Genomic DNA, 24,590 nt, shown 5'->3' on the forward strand with positions numbered 1-24,590 from the left:
GTTTATTTGGTTCAGTTAAGAAATTACCTGTAAAGGGAGTTCTGGACACATTCATCTCTTCCTCCCATACCACAATTTTCTTTTCCATTTTGGCTTAAAAATGCACCTCCATTTAGTTGCACCCTGGGCACTTGCCTCTCCTGCCTACCCCTGGTTTCAGCTCTGCCCCCCTGCCTTCAGACTGGATGTTTTGGACATTTCATCCTTCACATAAACTGAACTGCCACTTAGTTCTCTATAGTACAGTGTTCAGACTGATAAGGAACGGATGTTAAGGAATGTTAAATATTATGTTTTTCATTTTTTAGGTTGAAAAACTGCAAGAAATCATACAAATATATTTTTGTCTCTTTAATTTGGGCTTTTGGCCACAAGGTGGTGCCAAAGAGCTGTCTTCCTGCCTTAAAGTAAAACAGTACCTTAGCACCCTTGAGAAAAAATAAAGGGCAAATTCCTGACTGTGACCACAGTTACCGGACACATAAATGCATAATTAGCTGTAGCTGCACTCAGTACCAGTGCATCCATTTTTCCCTTTATCCAAATTAGCAAAGGGGAACCCTAGTGCTATCGTCACCTTTAAGCTTGTTTTAATTCCAGGGTTCCATTGCAGGCTGGGTCAAATAGTGCAGCAGACTAATGTCTAATCCCTACTCTAAACATTTTCAAGTACAATTGCCAGTGGCATGCATTTTAATAATTTAGACAGCAAATAGACCAACAGATTGACGCATGCAACCTTGCTGTGCTTTTTAAAGCTCTTTTTATTAGAGTTCTGTAAAAAAGGAAACATTTAAAGAAAAAAGGATTAAGGGCTCCAATGAACCCTAATAAATAGTTTTGTTTTTTTAAAAAAAACAAAAAAAAAAAACAAAGTAAGGTTGTCTGTGTGTATAATTTCTGTTTAAATCATTTATTTAACCATCACAGGTTTAACTCACTGCCTTCTGCCCATGTATGGACTGATTCAAAATAAGTCCTGGCATTTCACATACACAAAGTCCAAAAGAATCAATGGTCGCCCAATCTAAATTTTTGATCCAGACAACCTGGTTTTTCAAGGGGCTGTCTGGGTCAAAACATCTGCCCAGTTTTCAACATGCTGAAAACTGAGCAGAAATCCTCTAGTGAACACAAGAAATGCCATATTTTATATACTAAACAGACTGCACTAGGCTAAGGTTTCAGCATCTCTATAGTAGCAATGATATACTGTAGGTCTCATCTTGGATTCTGTTAGAATTGCCTGGGACACCGCACATGCTCAATGGACTCTGGGCAGCTGTTGAGAAGCTGAGCTTAGGGGTTGTCACAAATTATCAAGCAGAAAATGAGGCTGGTCTCTCATGTAAACAGATCTGATTATTACATTCCCATGCTAATTGCACTGGTTTCAGAGCTGCCATGTAATGTGAATGTGAATAAATTATTGATCAGCCTTATACTGTTAAATTTTATTCTATATATACAGTATATTGTGAGTCAATCCCTAAGTTCAGTAGCTAAGAGCAGCACAGAGCATGTGCAATGAACTGGCAGAAAAGAAGATGGGGAGCTACTGGGGTATCTTTGGAGGCACAGATCTTCCCTGCTAAAGGGCTATAGTTGCCTTGGGCTGGCACAGAAGCCTAAAACATAATGTACATAATTTATAGACAATTTCTTTAGTTAAAGTTTAGTTCTCCTTTAAAGTTTTTCCTATAATATGTTCTTAAACATTCATTAAAGCAAGTGTACACACTCAATGACATATACAATATATTTTTTTATGACTATAGATCTTTATTTGCTGACTATTTGTATGCAACAGATAATTCATCTATTGCCCAAAGCTTACTTTTGCTGTGGCCCTATGTATCTCGGGTCCCCTCCTCATGTATTACCATAAATGATTCAAGAAAACTTTTTAGAGATGATTGGCACATTGTCATTTTTGACAAAAAAAAACAGATTTCAAAGGGTCAGATCAAATGCAACAAATCATGCACCAAGGGGGTTTCAAAGCTTCAATATGTCATTTTCATGAACTTAAATATGGGGTTTCTTTGAACAAAGAAATCACAGGGTTTATATAGGTTTTTACGTGGGAACATTATAAAGTACATATGAGTACAAGCGTGAAAGGCAGCATAGAGATATCAGCATACCTCCCAACTGTCCCGATTTTCGCAGGACAGTCCCTCTTTTGACAGCTCAGCCCGCAATCCCAGATTCTTTCTGAAAAGTCCCTTTGATCTCCTGCACTGAATGCTAAAAAGATACAATGTTTCTCAAACTTAATTTAAAAAGTAGCTTTTGGCAGAAAGCCAGAAAATAGATACAATTGTAACTAATAAGCTAAACAGGACTCTTGGGGGAACTGAGACTTGCAACTTAACGGGGTTGTTCACCTTTGCATTAACTTTTAGTATGACGTATAGAGTTATATTCTGAGACAATTTGCTATTGGTCTTCATTTTTTATCATTTGTAGTTTTTTTAGTTATTTCATTTTCAGTTCAGGAGCTCTCCAATTTGGAGTTTAGGCAGCTATATCATTGCAAGGGTCCAACTTACCTTAGCAACCAGGGAGTGGTTTGGATGACAGACTGGAATATGAATAGTAGGGGGACTGAATAGAAACACAAGTAAAAAATCGTAACAATTAAAATACAATTGTAGCCTCACAAGGCAATAGTTTTTGACTGCCGAGGTCAGGGTCCCCCATTTAAAAACTGCAGGGAGTTGGAAAAGAAAGGCAAATAATTAAAAAACGATAACAAATAAATAATAAAGACCAACTGAAAACATGCCATTCTATAACATGCTAAAAGTTAACTTAAAGATTCACCATTTTTAGCAAAACTGTAATAACACACAAAACAAGACCCCAAAACCCCCAGAAAATAACCGGCCAAATTTTGTAAAATGGGAGTGGTATTTAAGTAGTGTGGTCAAAATGTTTTCAACGTGCTACGTGCGGCATTTCTTTTTATCCCTCTTTACATTTTTGAAATGTTGGGAGGTATGAAGGAGTACATGGAAACCAAAAGGGGGCGGTGCTTCACACTAGACAAGGTGGATGTAATAGCAAAATGAAATAAATCTGTACGCAGGGAGAAAAGTATGCTATTCTGGGGGGCAATATTTAAAACAAAAGACTTTTGCTTTTTAAATAACCCTTTCTATTTCCTAAATTGTCAAGAATCTGGCCCCAGTTTAAATGTAAAACTTGTCAAGTCAGACACTCATTATCTTGTTTTATCCCCTACGTAGTGAAAAAAACATGCTGTTGGCAAGCAGGAAAAGAGTGTTTCTCTCTTTTCTATTAATGTTGCTATTTATGTTTTTTTTTTTTTTTTTGCAGTTCATCTTACGACAACGTCGCTAATCACTCCACCACGGCGGTTACGCGTAGCGTCCCAGCGCGTAAATAAGCGTGCCGTGACGTCACACTCTCGCGAGATGAGACTTGAGCTGTCGGGATTAGCCGCTAGGCCGGAGTCGAGGAGCTGAACATAAATGGCGTTGTTGGACGTATAAGCCTCGAACAGGGACTGCGGGTTGTGTTAAGGAAAGCGCCAGTGCTGGGCGGTATGCATAAACGATACGCTGTTGATTTGTAGGAAAATAGATATTTTTTTGGTTAGAAGCATTTACGTTATCTGTAACCGGATTTAGAAGGCCGAGATACGCGTGTAAAGAGCTTAGAGCTGTGCGTGTCTGCGCATTTCATATTTACTCCTGTGTCTGCGGGATAGAAGCCGTGCGTCTCAGTATCTGTCAGGCTTAGTCTTCTGTTTAGCGCAGAGGTTGCACTTTCATCCAGGAAATGTCTAGCTGTATATAAATTATAAGCGTATCCACCTCTGCGGCTTTGCAAAATCATTTAATCCCCCTTAGCTTTGGGGGGGGGGGGGGGGGGGGAGACATCTTTCATAAACGTGTTGTATCTGGATATTTCTCTGCTCTGCCAGTGTTGTGCTCAGCTGAAATCAGTATGGCTTTATGGAGAGAATCTAAGCCTTTTCAGGTGTTGCTGCAGCCTTTTCTTTCTATCCAGAACTGCTTCCAACCTGCCTTTTACAGGTATGGGACCTGTTATCCAGAAAACCCCAGGTCCAAGCATTCTGTATAAGAGATCTTTCCGTAATTTGGATCTCAATAGCTTAAAGCTGACCATACACGTGGTGATGGTCGCACGAAACATCGTCAGATCCGCCACACACAGTCAGGGCTGAAACAGCAGATAAGGAGGTAGAAACAATAGGATTTCTACCTCCTTCTGCCGATTCAGCCCTGTCGGCAGATTTTGGTCAGGCGCCTTCTATGGCGCCCGATCAAAATTTTCTAACGTGGCCGATCGGCGAGTCGTCCAATATCAGCAGCTTCCTGCGATATCGGTCGACTCGCCGACATGCCATACACTGACCGAATATCGTACGAAACGAGGTTTCGTACGATATTATCGGTGCGGGTATGGCCAGCTTTAGTCTGCTAAAAATCGTTTAAATATTGAATAAACCCAATGGGATTGTTATGCCTCCAATAAGGATTAATTATATCTTAGTTGGGATCAAGTACAAGGTACTGTTTTATTATTACAGAGAAAGGGGAATCATTTTTAAAAATTAGAATTATTTGTTTGTAATGGAGTCTATGGGAGATGGGCTTTCCGTAATTCGGAACTTTATGGATAACTAGTTTCCGGATAAGGGATACTTAATTGTAGATGCTGCTCGGATGTTTTCAGTCAGGTACAAAAATGTCCGCTTCTATCCTGGTTCATGTTCTCCCTCCTTTTTTGCCTGTGGCTTTGAATATGTGACTGTTCAGCTGATTCTTCCAAACAGCTGCCAGCTACCTGTCACGGCATGCAGGGAGTAGTGCTTTAGTAAAAGTTACTGCTATATTGTTTTAACATAACTGCTGAATTGATTTTAAAGGAATACTGTCATGGGAGAACCTATTTTTTTCAAAATGCATCAGTTAATAGAGCTTCTCCAGTAGAATCCTGCATTGAAATCCATTATTAAAAAGTACAAACAGGTTTTCTTTATTTAATCTTGAAAATTATCCATAGGGCTAGCCATATTCTTCATTTCCCAGGGTGCCACAGCCGTGTGACTTGACTGATAAACTTCAGTCACTTTACTGCTAAGCTGCAAGTTGGAGTGATATCACCCCCTCCCAGCAGCCGATCAGCAGAACAATGGGAAGGGAGCAAGATAGCAGCTCCCAGTAGATATCAGAATAGCACTCAATAGTAAGAAATCCAAGTCTGGCTTGTGACTCCTCCAGTTACATGGGAGTAGGAAAAACAATAGGTTACCTGAAAGCAGTTCTAATGTGTAGCGCTGGCTCCTACTGAAATCTCAGACTCGGGCACAATGCACTGAGATGGTGCCTACACACCGATATAACAGCTAGAAAAAAATACATTTGTTGGTTCAAGAATAAAATTGTAAATGTTAGAGTGAATTATTTGCTATGTAAACAGTGTATTTCAGAAATAAAAAGTACCATAAAAATCATGACAATCCTTTAAAGGCTTAAGAGTTCTAGTTTGACTTTATGTAGCACATTTTGCCTAAATATAAAACCAAAGTGCATCTTTCGAGAAGGAAGCTGCAATTTATATGTTTTGTTTTGTACTTATGAACGGTGCAATTTATTTCATTTTTTATGAGGCTTTCTTTAGTGACCCCTAGAAAAACATTAATTTGGGCCCAGTAGTCCCCTTTTCATAACAAAGTATCTAGTTTTCAGAGAAATGTTAAGTATCTGACTAAAGCTGGCCATACACGTGGCGATCTCACGATGTTTCGTACGACCGTCGGTCGCACGAAACATCGTCAGATCCGCCACACACCATTCAGGGCTGAATCGGCAGGTAAGGAGGTAGAAACAATAGGATTTCTACCTCCTTCTGCCGATTCAGCTCTGAAGGGAGAATTTTGGTCAGGCGCCTTCTATGGCGCCCGATCAAAATTTTCTAACTTGGCCGATCGGCGAGCCGACCGATTTCAGCAGCTTCCTGCGATATCGGTCGGCTCGCTGACATGCCATACACGCACCGATTATCGTACAAAACGAGGTTTCGTACGATAATATCGGTGCGTGTATGGCCACCTTAAGCGGTAAATGAGTTTACTTTATAGTTTTGGACTTAATAATTTGAAAGAAAAGGAAATGTATACTCACTGGGTGGTTGCCAAATGTTAGGCACAGTGATAATTGTTTACCTGAGACCATGAGTGAGTGCTTCTATTTACTGATGACTGCACCGCTGCTGGGTTACTTCTATAGCAGAACTGTAGAAAACTGATTTTATTGAGAAATTGACCAAAACCCCACTAGTTTCACCAACCTGTTCCACTTCCTGCTGGCTGAATTCTCTGGATGTGCAGGGGAGCCGGCGGCTCTCCGTGCACCTCACTGTAGCATAGGAACCAATCAGCAGCTAGGCTGACCTGATAGGGAACTGAAGCCTGTCTTTGCTTGTGTGAGTGCAAGGCTGTGATTGGCTACTCTCCTCATGTTGTGCTTCTAGCAGGGACCATTAGGACACGCCCACCCTTTGAAACACAGACTGATAGGATCTATAGGGAGCTCCAATAAGGGGGACATTTTTACAGATATGATTAATTTTTAGCACAAAGTGAAACCAGCACCATATATTATTCATAATTGCCTACAGGATTAGAGGTTTTTTCATTTATCCAATATGTCTCCTTTAAGGAAATGGATGATGGCAGCTTGTAGTCTCAAATAAGCGATTGTAATCACTGGGGGCGCGTAAACTTTTGTTATTGTGCTGTGATTATGCCTTTTCTTTTGATTCGTAGCACCATTCTTAGGCATTTAACAATTGGAGATATTTATATCCTATGGAAAGTAAGAGAAAACCCTTACAGTTACTTTAATTGAAAATGAGAAAGTAAACGCACGTTGAAGGCATAGTGGGGATTCACTGTAGTAAAATTTAAAGCACATGTAAAGCCTACATTTGCCTACAAGGTATATCGGTTGGGCACGTCTCCCCCACACAAATGGCATTATTTGTACTGCATATATCCCCTCCGTTTGCTAGCACCATCACATTTTCCTAAAGCAAATAGCAGCTTTCACCTGGTGGCCATTTTTCCTCTGATACATAATCCGATACATTGAAATCTGCAAGCAGCATACACACACAGACCCTTATTCAGCATACATCTCATCAAGAATGCAGGCTCGCACAGGCACAATTGTCTTTGATAAAAGTTCTGCTTTGTTTTAGCTGTGCTCAGGAGAGAAAGTTAGGAGAAAAAAATTGAAGCAGACAGCTAGAGCCAAGTTTCTATGGGAACCAGCAATGCCATCTCTTCACTGGCTGCTAGACTGGAGGGTGTGTTTAGTAATCTGAGCTTAGAATAACTGAGCATGCCCACAAGCCAACAGCCAAAGCAAATTCCTGAGGGAGGGGGCTGAGTGGGTTACAGGAGGAGAAGGTAATCTAAGTGATTAAAGGTCCCCATACACGGGCCAACTATAGCTGCTAATATCGGTCCCTTGAACAGAGCGGCCTGGCCGACCGATATCTGGCCTGAAATTGGCCAGATCTCGATCGGCCAGGTTAGAAAATCCAGTCGGATCGGGGACCGCATCGGCTCGTTGATGCGGTCCCCGAACCGACTGCCCCATAACCACAAATGTAATCCGATCGTTCGGCCCCAGGGCCAAACTATGGGATTATTTGTTTTTAAGTTTCTTGCTACCCGATATCGCCCACCCATAGGTGGGGATATCGGGTGAAGATCCGTTCGCTTGGCGACATCGCCAAGCGAGCGGATCTTATAGTGTATGGGCACCTTAAGGGGAGGCTGCAGCCTTGCTATTAACCTCTGGACAACCAGAGTGGCAGGTATTGAAAGATTTCAAAGAGACTGTTCACTGATTACATTTTTGTGTGTGGGGTTTACATGTCCTTTTATACAACAAGAAAAAAATTCTAAGTACCAAAATGTACCAAGTATTATTTATATAAAAAGGGTTTGAAGTATTTTTTATTTTAAACTGCAGCCCATTTTTTCTATATATTTTGAGTTACTTGAAGCTTTGTTCCTTAACTTCTGTTATACTGTTGTGGAAAAAGTATGTATAAGTAAAGAATGTATAAAAAGTATAAGCACAAGCATTTCTTTTATCCATGTTATTGTACAAATATTCTTACACAGCCTTTATCGTCGATTACATATTCTTCCCCACAATACTTTGTGTTCTTAATTCAGGGTATTTTCTGTCTACTCGTAATGTTTGCTTAGAGTGGGTTCTGAAACTTACTCCATTATATGCTCTGAAGATAAGATCTGATAATGTAGATTTTCTTTTTCAGGGTCCCCTGTAACCAAAATATCTCCATATTTTTAGTGGTCGCATTCTCAAACCACATCTTTTTACTATAGATTTTGGGATTAGTCTTTGCATTTGACAATCACTTTCTTATTTTCTATTTTTGCCTTCTTGAAGCTTCTGTCCCTTCTGTCTTGTACTTTTTCAATGCTTTCCTCTTTATTCCTGGTACCTGTAAATGTACATCTAAGCTGAACCACTTAGGATGATCCTTAATGCTTTTACACTTCATTGAGGGGATAATGATTTCATATTATTTTAAAACAACAACTTTTAATGTTCTGTGTCATTAGATAAAAACCTCAATGTCCCAATCTACCCATTAAGAATTTTTACTTTCTCATTGAAGAGCTTCAAAAAGGGGCTTGAAGGCCAGTGGATACTATCTTTTAGGCATTTCTCTCTTCCTGAACTAGCACCACTGTGACTAACAGATATTTGTTTAGAAGGTAACTGTTTATGCTGCACTATTTCAAAAACTTTGGCAAAATTTCAGTAGACCTCGTCTACCTCAGCACCACTAACTTCTGCGTCATCTTAAACAGCAAGTAAATTTGTTTGACTTGACCTGTCGTTAATAAAGACATTGGATTACTATAGCAGTTCTCCAGGCAAAACAAATTTGGTCAAGAGGATCTCGTCTAAAAGAATTTGCAAAAACCAATCTGAACATAGGCCTTTGTGTCTCCTGATAGAATCTACTGGTGATTAGAGCATCAAGAGTTTGATTCCCTTATATGTATACAGTTTTCATAGCATCTCTTAAGCTTTTCTTCTCTAATGTAAACAAACCCAACTTTGCCAGCCATTCTTGATCACTACAACCTTCCATACCCATTACCAGCTTAGTCTTCTTTTGACTCTCTGTTTTAATAATGATCCCCTCCAACCGCAAAGCTATCCTTTCTTAATACAGCTAAAAACCTTGCTGGCCATTCATGATGCTGACCAATATTGCTTGCTACAGCTCCAAGTAGATTGCATCTACTGCAACCACACTGTCCATCTTCCTTCTTGCTTCAACATAAATTAGATTTGCTTGATAGAATCTTTATACATCCATTGCTGGTTTCTACTGCCCTGATTACTGGTACCATTTTCCACAATCTAATTGCAAATGTGATCCCTAAATAACTTTCCCACCACAGATGCCCAATTTACATGCATGTAATTGCCAGGTTGAGGTCATGATCCATTTTTAAATATTGGGATTAGATTGGCTTTGCTCCAGTATGTAGGTACTGTATCAGAAAAAAATTAGTTTTGAAAAATTAGAAAAAGGGCTCTAAAGATACATGCACCAATATTGTGCAAAACGTGTGATGTTCAGTGCATGTATAGGTGAGCGATATCTGTCGTCTCGTCGATTGTCCAAGGTGCCGGAACATCGGCAGTAGGTTAAATGCTGAATTGTCAGATGGGGTAGAATTCTATTGTTTTTACTTGCATATCTGATGATTCAGCTCTTAATGTTTGAGGAGTGGACAAACTATCTTTCCTGCAACCAATGGTTCCTGCTTCCCCTCCCATCAGAATTTGCTCCTCCCTACCACTCTGTGTAATCTGAGCTGCAGCATTAAAGCTACTGAGACCAAGATTAAATGGCCGCTGCTATCTTAAACTATCAAAACAAAGTTTTCTAGTCCCTTACCTCAAATATACACATTCTACATTTTTTTTATATATAAAAAAAAAAGTACCAAAGGTACTGTCTTTTAAATTAAAAAATCTATTTGACCTTTACTTTTTTTACTGTAAATTTCTGTTTGGGTTATTCAATTTCTATTAATGTATTCTATTTACATCCAGTGAGCTATAATGTTTGCTTTTTTAATTTTTTATGCCTATTTACATATGTATTCTACTTTCCACTTCCTTTACTACTACCCTGTGATGACAATGCTAATCTAAATTAGTGCTGGTGCCCTACTAATGTTACATAATTTGATTTGGTTTATGCTGGTCTTGGATATTGTCTTGTATGTCAAAAGTGGCTGTGGGTTTCCACCTTGTCAAATCATTCCTATAACCCTTCAGATGCTAAATGGTTTGCATTATTCTCTAGTACTCTACACTTATGCTATTTTATAGCTAGATTATTTTGGTGGATTTCCCACCACTTCAGTTCTCATCTGTATGGCTGCTTATGTAAGCAGTGATTGCTTATGTTTCAGCATCTTTTTTTTTTTTTTAACTATTGTTGGCTATACTGGTGTTTAGAGGCATTAGCTTTATATTACATGTAGGCAATTCATTTCTCTGACTCCTGAAAAGTCAAGTTTGTGATCTTTTTAATATCGGGTTCCTAAGGAGTTCGTTTGCCAAATTGCTCATACCGTTGCAACTTCATGCTTTCGAGTGTTTCACCGTGCTCCTTCTTAAACATTGCTAGGGTCATATCATCTTGGTCTTTTGGATCTTTCATAGCTGCTTAATTAAGAAGCAAGAATCCAACTATAAATGTTAAAATGATTGTTTAAAGTTGCATAATGTGTTTCATCCTGTACATACTTTTTTGTATGTACCTTTTTCTTTTCACTGTTAAGGAAGATTCTACTATTTCATTTCAAATATTTAAATTCCCCATTTCCCTTCTGACTGTTTAAATTTGTTGCCATGCTGACCAATGATGCAACCAACTTTTTTGGCCTATAAGATCAATCTTCATCTTGAGGTCATCTGATATCTTATCTGCTTCTGTTCAAAAAAAAAAAAAAAAAAAAAAGTCAAAGTAAAATACTTATTTTATTTTTACATTAGACTGACTAAAGTTGCTTGTCTTTCTACAGAGTTCTGGGTTTCTGCTCCAAGAAGATTCCTCAAAAGTTCCTTTTGGTTTAACCAAATTCTATATTTATAGTGCGAGACTTGCCATTTGGCATTTTAGAAATCAAGGAAAAAAAATTGTGCTACAATGTCAAAGTCTTTTCAACAGTCATCCTTAAGCAGAGACCTGCAAGCCCATCATAGGCGTGATACTACAGGAACGGGTCTACTTACTGCTAATCAGTCATTATCTATTCCATCTTCTCTTGGAAGGATGAACCAAGGGACTAGCCGTCTTGCTAGTTTGATGAATTGTGGAACAATTTCTAAATTAAATCAGCAAGGACCTCCTTTATCTAGTTCCACTTCTCACAGCTTGTCATCTGTCTTTGGCATCGGTACCAGAGCTCCTCTATCTTCACTTCGAGGAGATTCTGATCAGGCCAGTAAAATTTTGGCCAGCTTTGGTCTTTCCTCAAGGGATTTGGATGAATTAAGCCGTTATCCTGAGGAAAAGATTACTCCAGAAAACTTGCCACAAATTCTTTCGCAGCTTAAGAGGAGGAGATCAGATGACATTCCATTGGGGAATTACAGAGAAGGTAGATCAGCTCGGGAGCAGTTAAGAGTTCCTAGTGATGAATGGGAGGATGAAAGAACCTACAGGAGAGGACGTTTTGATGATCGGCTTTCAAGCCTTAACCCAGTGGTTGACTATGACCATGGCAATCACGCACAAGGGTCTAACTATCGTGATCGAATGGAATTTAAAAGTGATAGGCTAAGAGAACATGAAAGGGATAGTGAAGAGAATCTCTATTGTGATACCCCATATCAAAAATATGAAGATGATTATGAGAGACTGAGGTACAGCAGATCTCAAGAAATGTTTGATAAAAACAGAGGTTTGCCCTCAAGTAGCAATGTTGAGGATTTCCATGGATTGTTACCAAAAAATTACCCACATGTCTGTTCTATATGTGATATGCCTGTTCATTCAAAGCAGGTGAGTTTTTCATCCTAGGTATTCTGTTAACCTTTTTTTATTTGATGAATATAGAACTCATTATACTTGATACAATTCAGCTGCTATAAGAGTATCCAGTTGTCAATCTAACAACTTTTTCTTCCTCAAAAATATCAACATTTTCTTCAAAATCTTATCACTATTTTCACTATTTTGAAATTTCAAAGATCCTTTGGCTTCTACAGCTGTTGTTGGAAATTAATCGTATCTATTAACAGCTGTTCTGCAAAATTGCAACAATTTAGTTGTGCTTTGGGTTCTTAAGATCTGTCTTGAAATAAATTTGTAGCATGGCCGATAGCTCTGTTTTTACAGATCTGTTTTAACACTTTTTGTCTTTGTAAAATTGCTAAATTTATTCCCTTAATATTTATTTAATAATCAAGGGGGAATATCATGAAAATTTTGTACCAATTCTAAACTAATCAAGATACTTATCACTATGTCCCTCTCTCTATGCCGAAGTCTGATTAGATCTGTCAATTAAAATCTGACTTCTGATTTCTGCATGAAGATGCTCAGAGAGAAATAGTAATTTGATTATTTCAGAATTGGGTCAGGATTTTTAATTGATTATATTTAAAAAGTCTTCTTACAGTATGATGATGTTTATATTAAATTTTAATTTTTGTAATAGTTCCCCTTTAAAGAAAATTTCCTTTTGTTCTTTCTCTTTAACTTAATGTATTTCCTAATTTAGCTAACAAGGAATTGGGATTCATTTAAAGGGTAACGTTACCTTAGAATTAGCCTTAAGTTAAATTAAGTATCCCACAACTAGAGGAAATGTCCATTTGGATTACGCATAGGCACTCTCTCTATATTCCCATGTCACCATCTATATCTAAGTATTAGGTTTTGTCTGAAATTGTCAAAACCTGTTTTTTTTAAGGTGAACCTTCACAGTTTAGAGGTACAGATTTGAACTTATAAAGTGTGCCTTAATAGTGGCACAATAAAAAAAAAAAAAAAAAAAGCATACTAGTAATTGCCTAAAAAAGTCAGTGACTAGGTTGCAGTCTCTTTGTGAGCAGTTGAGACCAAGATAGAGATTTATTTGCCAGTGTTTAAAGGAAAATATGCGATGCCAGTATAACACTACTGATGCCTAGGCAAAAAAAAGTATATATGCCACTACTTTTATGTGTGCTGGCACACTGTAGTAGCTCTCAAGTATTTATTTAATAACCACTTGTGTATCTGGCATATCTGCACTCTTCAAAACCAGAGGAAATTATTTGGATCAGGCATATATATATTCTCTGTGTCGCCATTTATACCGAAGTATTAGGTTTGTGCGGGAAATTTACCTTTTTTTTTTTTTTTTAGATGAACCTTAGCTGCTAAGAGGTACAGATTTAAACCTCTAATTATGCCTTAGTGGTGGCACAAAAGAAGACTATCTAAAAGGAGAAATGTATAAAAGCATGCTGGTAGTTGCCTAACGTGACCAGATTGGAATTTGTTTTTGAAATTCTGGTTTGGTGACCTTGATAGAGATTTATTTGCCAATGTTCAAAGGAAAATATGTGGTGCTGATCTATTAGGGAGGGGGTTATTTGTTTCACTTAAATATAGTTGTAGTATACAGAGCTTTGTTTAGTGAGTTGCATTAGCAGTTAGCCGAAATCCGTAGGGGACTCTGACTACTCTTTTGTTTAGGTACTGAGAAATTGCATCTGATGTCATGCTGGTTGCAATTTCATGGTTGCTACACAAATGCAGTGGTTCTCAAGTTAGTGAACCCTTTAAAATGTTCTAAATTTTTATATGAATGTGACCTAAAACATCCTAAAAGTAGACTAGTTAGACAAATGAAACAAATTATTATTTGGTTGTATATTTATTGAAAAAAAAATTATCCAATAACATCTGCATGTGGAAAAAGTAAATCAAACCTATTATATAATTTGAAGGTGGAATTAAAGTCTTTTTTTTCAGTCAATGGGATGACAATCAGGTGTAAGTGAGAGACCCTGTTTTATTTAAATAATGGGGATCCAGCAAAGTCTGATCACATGTACACCTACACAAATATTATATCATGGCTTGAACAAACGTGCGGGGGACCTCAAAGTTCTTTATGCCAATAAGGTTAATGTCATTTGAGCGAGTTAGTCGTCCGCGATATATCTCTGCTATATGGACTTCCACCAATCAACAGTCACAGATTGTGTACAAATGGAGGATATTCAAGACTGTTGTTATCCTGCCCAGAAGTGGTCAACCATCAAAGTTAACCCCAACTACAAGGCATCTAATGGTCTGAGCGGTCACAAAGGAACCCAGTGTAAATTTTAAGCAACTGAAGGCCTGTCTCACATTGGCGAATGTTGATCATGAGTCCACCATCAGGAGAACACTGAACAGCAACAGTGCATTTGGACAAACTAGAAGGATACTGGAAGAATGTTTTGTGGGCAGGTGAAGCCAAAATTTAACTTTTTGGCTTAAATGAGGAGGGTTAAATATGAAGTAAGAAAAAGACTGCATTCCAGCATTAATAAGAACCTTATTCCATCTGTGAAACGTGGTGGTGGGAGTGTTCTGGTTTGGGCCTGTCTTGCTTGCCATCGTTGATGGAACAATAGAATTCTCTGATTTAGTTCAGAAATCAAAGGAAAATAGGAAAATTTGAAGACGTCTGTCTGAGCTGAGTCTCAAGAGACAGTGGGTCATGCAGCAAGACAACAATTATAAACACAAGTTGTTCTACCAAAGAAAGGTTAAAGAAGAATAAAGTAAATGTTCTGGAACGGCCAAATCAAAGTACTGACCTTAATCCAACTGAGATGTTATGGAAAAATCTAAAGTGAGGAAACCCACCAACATCCAAGAGCTGAAGCTGTATGGAGGAATAGGCTGTGTGCAGGACAGCCCACAGATACCACAAATGTTAAGTTGCATTTATTGCTGCACAAGGGGGGGAGGGGGTCACACCAAATACTGAGAGCACGATTCACTTACTTTTGCCACAGGCAGATGATGTTGGATTTTGTTTAATTTTTTTTCATCTACTTTTAGGACTTGTTTGAAAAACAGAAGATGTTTTAGGTCACATTTATATAAAAATATAGAAAATTTTAAAGGGTTCAAGCACCAAGTGAATAGAGTTACATGTTACAAGCTTGTCAGTTGATAGCAACTCTTGTATTTTAGTTCTTGTGATTTTTTTTTTTTTTTTAACACTATGGTCTTTACAGGACTGGACTCAACATATCAGTGGACCAACTCACAGAAGACGCAGCCAGCTTCTTCTTGAAATGTAGGTAGAATTTTTTTTTTTTTTTTCAGGTTACAAAGAAAGAAATTACCAGCTCTCTGTAAACCAGTGGTTCTCAACTTCCTAATGCCACAACCCTTTAATACAGTTCCTCATGTTGTGGTGACCCCCCCCATCCATAAAATTATTCCTAGGACCATCGGAAGTATGTGTTTTCCAATGGTCTTGGGCGACCCCTGTGAAAGGGTCATTTGACCCCAAAGGGGTCCCAACCCACAGGTTGAGAAGTCAGTCAAGTCTTTAAACATGTAGTCTCTTATTTTGGTCATATATACAGTTTGGATAGCACTGTCCTTAGGTTACTTTCTTTGGGAAACTGATAAGGGATGAAGAGTATGGACCAAAGTCCTTTAGACCCACCCCCCATTTTCTTTCTAGGGTAAGGTTACACAAATCTCTGCCTTGGCTTCTGTTTCCTTCTGCTCTGTTGTTTTTCTACACTGACAGGCACAGTGTCCGCCTGGGTGCAGACATACAGACGGATATCTGCATGAAAAAGGCAAGTTTGCATACAGCCTATAGCAGTGCCTGTCAGTGTAGAGGAACAATGGAGCTGATGTGAGAGCAATGGCTTCTCTCAGCTTGTGTTTTCTCCATGTGCCATTAGCCTTAAAGGGTGAATGCCTCTGCAGGGAAAATCAAGGGTGCTTAGAAACTATTTGTCTGCATAATTGTATCCTTGCAGGTCAAGATCATTAGCCCTTCAGTCTGTGGATGTCATATGCTGCCAAATTCTTTACATTTAGTGCAAGGCTAATTAGAAGTTAAAATATATGTATCTGTATCGAAATCAGTGTGTGTGTGTGTGTGTGTGTGTGTGTGTGTGTGTGTGTGTGTGTGGAGTAAAAAAAGGCACCACTGTATTATATGCTGTTTTGTAAAAACTCCCTCTACTGAACAAGTCAGTGAAAACTGCTTCATATTACTCCATTTAGTTTCTGAGTAATTTAGATAATACTTTGTAAAGTTATGAGAGCAGGTTTAAGAAAAGGAAAGGAACTGAGAAGTGGATAGTTGGTTATTTGCCCAAACACAGTTGGGTTCATTTATAAAGACTGGGCAAAATTGCACCTGAGCAGTAACCTATGGCAACTTTTTGTTTTTTAACTACTTTTTGTTTTTTTTCCTCCTTCTCCCCAAATATGACAGCTATCCTGACTGGCATCCTGAAGCAGGACATGGCGTGTGAGTATAATCATTTTATTTGTATAAATATTTGTTCATCTCCTAGATTCTGTTTTCACCATCAGCCTCCTAACATAAAATATCTTCTCCAGTAAAACTGTTTCAGAGTTCTTGTTTGCAAAGGCTTTTTTATTCAGCTTTTTTTGGTTGTACAGAATACCAACCATGTTTTAAAATGAAAGGAATGCCTTTCAATGAATAAATTGCCTGCAGATACTAAACTTTATGCTTTTAGGGCTTTTGTACCTGGTGTGTAGATCCCTATCTTTTTTTCCCTGATTTACAGCACATGCTCTGGGCTGCTGGCAGTTACCTGGGCTTAGTGAGCAACTTATAATGTTGCCTGCGATTTATAAAATAAAAACCTAAAAGGCTTATTTTTAAAAGTACCTTTTTCTATCAGGCAAAATGTGTACAGGCATAGAGACCAGATGCCAATTTACTGGACTGGATTAAAAAAAAAAAAAACTGGTGCAGTATATGAATTCAAATGCTTATGGGTTTTATTTTTACTCCCAATGATGTTATTGTTAACAGGACCAATTTAAATGGGGAGCAGTTACAACATGTGTAACATCTCAGTTCAGATATTCAACTCGCATAGAGAATCTATATATAATATGTATTCTTCTCGTCTTAAATTACAGCAGGGGTGATCCGTATGTGCTGCATCAGTCTACTAACCCAGCACCAGGAATTTTGGGACCTCCACCTCCCGCCTTACATATGGGAGGTGGCCAAGATGGAGGTCGAAGAAGTCACAGAGGGCACCTAGGTAATATATTATTTTTTCTCACTGTGCCATTGGTGATGTTATTTTGTTGACTATGTGCATGTTGTGTGGATGAAAATGTGCAGCTTCACAAGTTGTGGTTTCTTTTTTAAGATTTTTATTTTCCATTATGATTAACAGCGGTAACTTCAGGGTACTGCAGAGGGAGGCTAATGTCAAGCCATCAGATATTTTTTTTCTTCTTTATGCCTATATAAATATACACCTTTATTCATCTTACCAAACTGTAATATATAGAATCCATACTAAGAATACGTTCTGCCACTTTTATTGTATCATATATACTTTAATGTAATAACGGCAATATTGTGCTGTAATGGACATGTCAACCCAAAAATTATTTTTTGGCCTAATAAAAAAAAAAAAAAAAAATACATAATTCTAAGCAACATTCCAATATGAATGTATTAAAAAAAAAATCAGTATTTGTATTAACACTTTTTGTGCTTTAAATGTCACTGAAAGCAGCATTTGCATTTGGGGTTGTTCATGTTTGACTTAAATTTTTGTATGATGTAGAGAGACAATTTACTGTTGGTTTTAATTTTTTTATCTGTAGTTTTATTTAAATTTTTGTTCAGCAGCTCTCCAATTTGGCATTTCAACAGCTATCTGGTTGCTAGGGCCCAAATTACCTTAGCAACCAGGGAGTGATTTGAATGAGAGACTGATATATTTATAGGGGAAGACCTAAATAGATAGAATTGTTATATAAAGTAATAATAACAATAAAGTGTAGGCTCAAAGTGCAATAGTTCTTTGCTGCCGGAGTCAGTGACCCCCATTTGAAAGCTGCAGAGTTAGAAGGCAAATAATTCAAAAACGATAAATTAATGAAGAGCAATTGAGAAGTTGCCTAGAATTGGCCATTCTATAACATACTAAAAGTTAACTTAAAGGTGAACTGGTTATGACTTTTTAAACAGTGTTGCAAAAGCCATTGTCTTCCAGCAAGACAGGTCTGTTAAAGGAACAGTAACACCAAAAAATGAGTGTTCTAAAGCAATTGAAATATAATGTACTGTTGCCCTGCACTGGTAAAACTGTGGGGTGTTTGCTTCAGGAACACTACTATAGTTTATATAAATACGCTGCTGTGTAGCCATGGGGGCAGCCATTCAAGCTGGAAAAAGGGTTTATCTGTTAGCTTATATAACCTGTGCCTTTTCTTCTTTTGAATGGCTGCCCCCATGGCTACACAGCAGGGTTTATATAAGCTCTAGTAATGTTTCTGAAGCAAACACACAACTTTTACCAGTGCAGGGCAGCAGAACATAATAGTTTAATTTCTTTAAAATATATACATTTTTTGGTGTTACTGTTCCTTTAAACTGCTGGCTTGTTACAATGTTTCAAAAGCAGAGCTGCCAGGGCAGAAACTAGAAAAGGACAAACACTGCTTTTAAAAGAAATCATGTATACAATAATAACTTACAAACCATTACAAATTAAAGGACATGTAAACCCCCAAAATAAGTTTTTGCCTAATAAAAGAAAACAATTCTAAGCAACTTTCCAATATGAATGTTTTAAAAATATTCAGTGCTTTAAAAGTTATTTGTAAATGTAATTGGTATTGAAAACTTAGGTCAGTCTCCTACAGCAAGGCAGGTCTGTATAATCTGCTGGTTTGTGTTACATTGTTTCAAGAGTCAGAGCCACCAGGGCAGAGAATAGAAAATAACAGGAAAACAGTTTTTAATAGCCGTTATATATACAAATAACTCAAAAATCATTACAAATTTGTAATGAATGTATAACGCAAAGATGCTTAGAATTGTTTTCTTTTAATAGGCAAAACATTTTTTTTGTTTGAAATGTACTTTAAAGGGGACAAATTATCCAGTCATTAACTGTTATTTAATTTAAACATGAAACCCAAATTATTTTATTTAAAATATCCTTGACTGTTAGAAAGGTATTTGATAATGTTAGCTGTCAGTCATATATTGCCTGCCCCTCCTCTATGCCTCAGGCATAACAACTACCTTTGCTTTCAATTGTGCACTTCCTACATGTCACTGCACTCATTCCCCCTTTCTGCTCACTGTCTATAATTTGTGTAGCTTGAGTATCAGGTCCCCTATTCTGGCACACACACAAGATTTTGGGATGATGCAAAGCTTTCCCTAATATCAGTGCCCACAAAATAGGGCCTGCCTGCTTGCTGCGATTGCAGTGATTCTAAGATTGAAGGAAACTAGATTTAAATGCTTCTAAACGGAAAACATTTTATATCTCCACTTCTATAAATTGTTTCATTTAAATAATCCCAGTAAGATTGTTTTGTATATATAATATATAAATGTTTGTGTGTATGGAATATTTATGTGTGGCTTTTTTTGTTTGTTTGTAATATGTATAGATCTGGGAGAAGACATGCCAGGAGCAAGAAGCATCCAAAAAGGCAGACAGGTTTGTCTAAGTTTCTAGTTATTTTATTGCTTCATTGAAACTATAATCTTAAAGGGGTCCTCTGCCCCTTTTTGCAAACAAAAGAACTATATATACATAAAATTTCAGTGGTTTTAACTGTATTTGATGTCATTGCTATTGAAAGCAGTGTTTATCCTTTTGTGTTCTGAGTCTGGATCTTAAAACAGTAACATGAGTAGGTTCCCCTCTAGTTCTTTTATTCAACCTTAATCATCTGGCTTGCAACATTTTTTTCAGAAATCATAGCCAACAGTGCAGGCAATGTAAACATTGATCTTTATTGGCTGTCAAAATCATTGACTCCCCCCGTATTTGAAAGCTGAAAAGAGGCAGAAGAGTAAGGCAAATAATTCATATAGGAAGAAAAGTTGTTAAAAGTTGTCAGAAAGTTGCATTCTATAAAATAGAAACAATTAAAACCATTGAAAGTTTAATGTGTTCCCGGAAAGTTGCTTAGAATAACATTTACTTGTGCGAGAACAGGTTATTTTTTTTTGTGAAAAAGTCTAATCTTTAAAAGTCCTAATTGTTTCTTACCTGCCTCCACACCAGTCTTGAAAATATTTTGACTAAAAATCTTGTCCAAATTCTTGTTCAAGTTATGCATTTGCTATGATTAATGTGGCTTGATAAACATCCAGAAAGCTGCTTTTTATGTTTGCAGTTTCCTCTGGTCTGTGAGTTCTCTTTTGTAATTAGTTTTTTTTTTTGTTTTTTACTTGCCTTGCTTTATTCTTGTGCAGAGGTGGCCATACCGGTTCAGATTCTAGTCTTCTTCCGATAGACGGATATCAATCGTATGTTTAAATGCAACGATGAAACTAACATTCAGACTGAAATTGTAGAATAAAGCCCTAAAAATAACAAATCTGAGGATGTTCTGAACATGAAATTGTTGGTAGACACCATGGTATGAAATGTAGCGTGACAATAATTTGGAGCCCACATACGGTCCGAAAATCATACAAAACTACATTTCATACAAATATGTTGGTGCATTTATGGCAAACACACATGCACACGTGTGGGAACAAGAATAATAGGGAAGCTTCTGTATAATTAGTGAATTTGGGCCAACCAAGGAGTTGAATTCAGGAGTAGGAAGACTCGGTAAGTTGTGGCCTAGTTAAGTTCTCCATAGTGTCCTTGAATGTAGAGGGTGGGAATTGTTTTCCAGTGTTCTGAAAGGCCAGTAACAGATATATAATCCAATGATAACAAAAGGATTGCTGGCTAGTCAAAGGTATGATTTATTCATTCCTGCATGGAAAAATACATATGCCCTTTAGTTGAATTGCTAACTAACACTGAATGCTGTTGGATCATGGACGTGTTAATAGAAAATTCTATGTTCTATGCAGGATAACAGTAGAGTTGTTCATGTCATGGATTTCCAAAGGGGAAAGAACTTAAGACACCAGCTCTTGCAACTTGCAGAGCCATTTGGAGAAATTTCAAACCATCTAATTTTAAACAAAATAAATGAGGTAAATCTTCTATTTTATTGTTTTATCAGATTTCTAAACTAATTTGTTTAAAAATCATGTATTTGTGCCAACTTATTGTACAGAAAATGTGATTTTGCAGACTTCTTTAAAGAACACCACCAGTACCAAAAAATGAAAGTGTAAAGTACAGGATCCCTTATCTGGAAACCCGTTATCCAAAAAGTTCCGAATTATGAAAAGGCCATCTCCCATAGACTCCATTTTAAGCAAATTTTAATTTTTGAAAATGATTTCCATTTACTCTGTAATTATAAAACAGTACCTTGTACTTGATCCCAACTAAGATATAATTAATCCTTATTGGAGGCAAAACAAGCCTATTGGGGTTATTTAATATTTGGATGATTTTTAGCAGACTTAAATTGTGGAGATCTAAATTACGGAAAGATCCCTTATCCGGAAAACCCCAGGTACTGAGCATTCTGGATTACAGGCCCCATACCTGTAATTGAAATATTATGTACTATTTTCCTGCACTGGTAAAAGTTGTGTATTTGCTTAAGAAACACTGCTATAGTTTAACAAAGCTGCTGTGTAACCATGGGTGCAGCCTTTCAAATTGAAGTAGGGCTAAATGGCACAGGTTACATAGCAGATATTGGACTTGAAATGAAATAGTGCCATCTGTTAGTAAAAAGGAGCTGCTTTTTTGCTTTTTTTGTGTAAACCACTGTAGATCAAACATAAATTCAACACACATAATTCTAAATACTTAAGGATTTACTTGTTATCCCCAGGCGTTTATTGAAATGTCGACTTCTGATGAGGCTCTGGCTGTAGTGGATTACTATAGAGCAAAGACACCTCTTGTATTTGGAAAACCTGTTCGAATGTATTTGTCTCAAAAGTATAAGAGAATTAAGGTACGTATTGTTGTGTTTTGTTTTTTTCTCTCATTGGTAAACTTTCTTTGGAACAGTTTTGTAACATTTTTGTGTCAATAGCAACTTTGCCACCCTTTCCTTGAATCAGACTGCTTATTCTTCAGGCCCAGTCTACTACACTTGTCTCCTATTTATATAAGGGAAAGCATGTTGGAAGGCCCCTCAATATTGAGCAAATAGGCACAGATTCTAAAACTGACAATACACAGGCCAATAAAAGCTCCGGACTTTCTGGATTGAGTCTCCAGCTTATTGGCTTGTGTGTGGGGCCGTCAACAGGCTTGCCCAACTGGTATCTTGCAGGTTTAAAAATACTGAAGGGGCAAGTACCACTCATTGAAGTAGTCCCTTGCCCTGACAGTCGCCATTCTCAGTATTATTATCCAGTTGATTGTTTAGCCCAGTTCATTGTGATTTGCTTGTTTGGCAACCTGTAATGCATAATACATATATATCATTTTTATTTTAAAAGTTCTGCAGATCGTGTTACAATTTATACATGAATCTTTCTTAACTTCTACATCAAGTACCTTATCTACTGCATAGATCTTTTTACTTGCATCCCTTCTGTATGTGTAAAATAGCATCTCTCCCAGCGTCATAGAAGCTGTATTTTACATGAAGCTTTAGTCCCTGTTTTTTTTTCTAATTTTAAGATTGTGTTTTCCACAGAAACCAGAAGTCAGGCCTGAACTGAAACCTGTTGTGAAACCAGATGTTGGTGGTCGTGTGGTTCATCTTAGTAACTTGCCACATTCTGGCTATTCTGACAGTGCCGTAATAAAACTTGCTGAGGCATATGGAAAAGTAAAAACCTACATATTGATGCGAAAGAAAAACCAGGTGAGAATGTTTGTTATTGATATAAATTACATAATACTTTGTTGTAGGTACAGGCCTATATCTGATTTTCTTGAATGAAAAAATATTTAAAAGTTTGTGCCGTGCTATAAATAACCCAGACATAATGATTTGTTGTACTGGCCAGATTATGCCCACTCATGTCTGTAGGGCAAGGGCAGGGTTTAGTACCCAAATTTAAAGAATTCCAGCCACAGGGGATCACAAAGCACTATTTTTTCATTTTGTTATTGAATCTGTGTATTCGTGATTTTTTTTTTTTTTTTTAATTTCCTTTTTCTCAGTAGTAATAAAGCTGTAATTTACTTGATCTCAACTATGATATAATTTATCCTTATTGGAAGCAAAACAATGATACTGGCTTTATTAAATGTTTACATAATTTGTCTGCTAAAAATGTATTTAAAGGATAACAGGTCTCATACCTGTATGCCTTTGCCCAAGGAATCACCAATTTTCAGTGCCATACACTTGCTAAAGCTATATAAATCTTTGGATTTGTTAGCAATTTTGAATAAACAGTGAAAAAAAAAATCAGTTTAGATCAGGGTTGGGCAGACTTTTTTTCGGTCGCAGTCGACCGATAACCAGGGAATGCGGAAGTGCGGCGTCAACGTGTACGTACGTGACACAGCGCATATACGCATTCACCCAGCACTTCCGTGCTTCATCGCGGCCCTCCAGAAATCCACGCGGGATCGACTGGTGGACCGTGATCGACGTGTTGGCCACCCCTGGTTTAGATCAACCATGCATGGTCTTATTTTGTTGCACTGCAAATGTATACAATGCAGTACTAATTATTCATGCACGTGGAGACAGGTGCGTGCTCCATTGGAACACGGATGGTTTTATATATGGCCCTTACATTTGTCTCCCTCTATTCATAAATGCTGTTACTAGTGACACCTTTAATGTGTTTCAAGGCCTTTAAAGTAACCATGCACTTCTATATTTTAATTCTAAGATTGTATTTTACCTCATAATGTTTAAATCAGGTTAAATATATGCTGCAAAGTAATATGAGTAAAATTTACAAAAAACTTATTTTAGGAAAGATTTGGGAATTGCTGTTTTTGTCTAAAGTTTTTTTTTTTATATTATGGATTTTTAATTCTTCGGTTGTACTTCAAAAAAAAAAAAAAAATCTTGCCAGGCAGTTTTTGGGAATGTAAGTCTGTGCATATTCTGTTTAATTAGCTGCTTCTTATGTCAAAGGCTTGATCTTAGGCTAATGTCACATAGAAGCCACCCTTTAGTACAGGGGTCCCCAACCTTTCTTACTCGTGAGCCACAGTCAAATGTAAAAAGACTTGGAGAGGAACACAATCATCATAAAAGTTCATGGAGGTGCCAAATAAGGGCTAAGATTGGCTATTAGGCAGCCTCTATACACACTATCAGCTAACAGGGGGCTTTATTTGGTAGTAAATCTTGTTTTTATTCAACCAAAACTTGCCACCAAGTCAGGAATT

The 24,590-nt window shown here is 37.4% G+C and overlaps 1 protein-coding gene across 3 annotated transcripts in view; it reads left to right on the forward strand.

The window, feature by feature from the left end:
- The first annotated feature begins 3,425 nt into the window (after positions 1 to 3,425).
- matr3 (matrin 3) overlaps positions 3,426 to 24,590 on the forward strand; it is a 33,139-nt gene continuing 11,974 nt past the window's right edge. Inside the window, exons 1-9 of one of the 3 annotated variants that reach the window (XM_018092034.2) lie at positions 3,426 to 3,572; positions 11,162 to 12,144; positions 15,369 to 15,430; positions 16,598 to 16,633; positions 17,284 to 17,408; positions 19,792 to 19,841; positions 21,224 to 21,349; positions 22,108 to 22,233; positions 22,927 to 23,097. In XM_018092034.2, coding sequence (XP_017947523.1) covers positions 11,287 to 12,144; positions 15,369 to 15,430; positions 16,598 to 16,633; positions 17,284 to 17,408; positions 19,792 to 19,841; positions 21,224 to 21,349; positions 22,108 to 22,233; positions 22,927 to 23,097 — 1,554 coding nt within the window. In that variant the 5' untranslated portion in view covers positions 3,426 to 3,572; positions 11,162 to 11,286. Of the gene's footprint in view, positions 3,573 to 11,161; positions 12,145 to 15,368; positions 15,431 to 16,597; positions 16,634 to 17,280; positions 17,409 to 19,791; positions 19,842 to 21,223; positions 21,350 to 22,107; positions 22,234 to 22,926; positions 23,098 to 24,590 lie in introns of all 3 variants that reach the window. The other 2 variants (NM_001006791.1, XM_031897836.1) reach the window with 2 other exon arrangements.

Source organism: Xenopus tropicalis, chromosome 3, assembly GCF_000004195.4.
Source record: "Xenopus tropicalis strain Nigerian chromosome 3, UCB_Xtro_10.0, whole genome shotgun sequence".
NCBI classification, from domain to species: Eukaryota; Metazoa; Chordata; class Amphibia; order Anura; family Pipidae; genus Xenopus; species Xenopus tropicalis.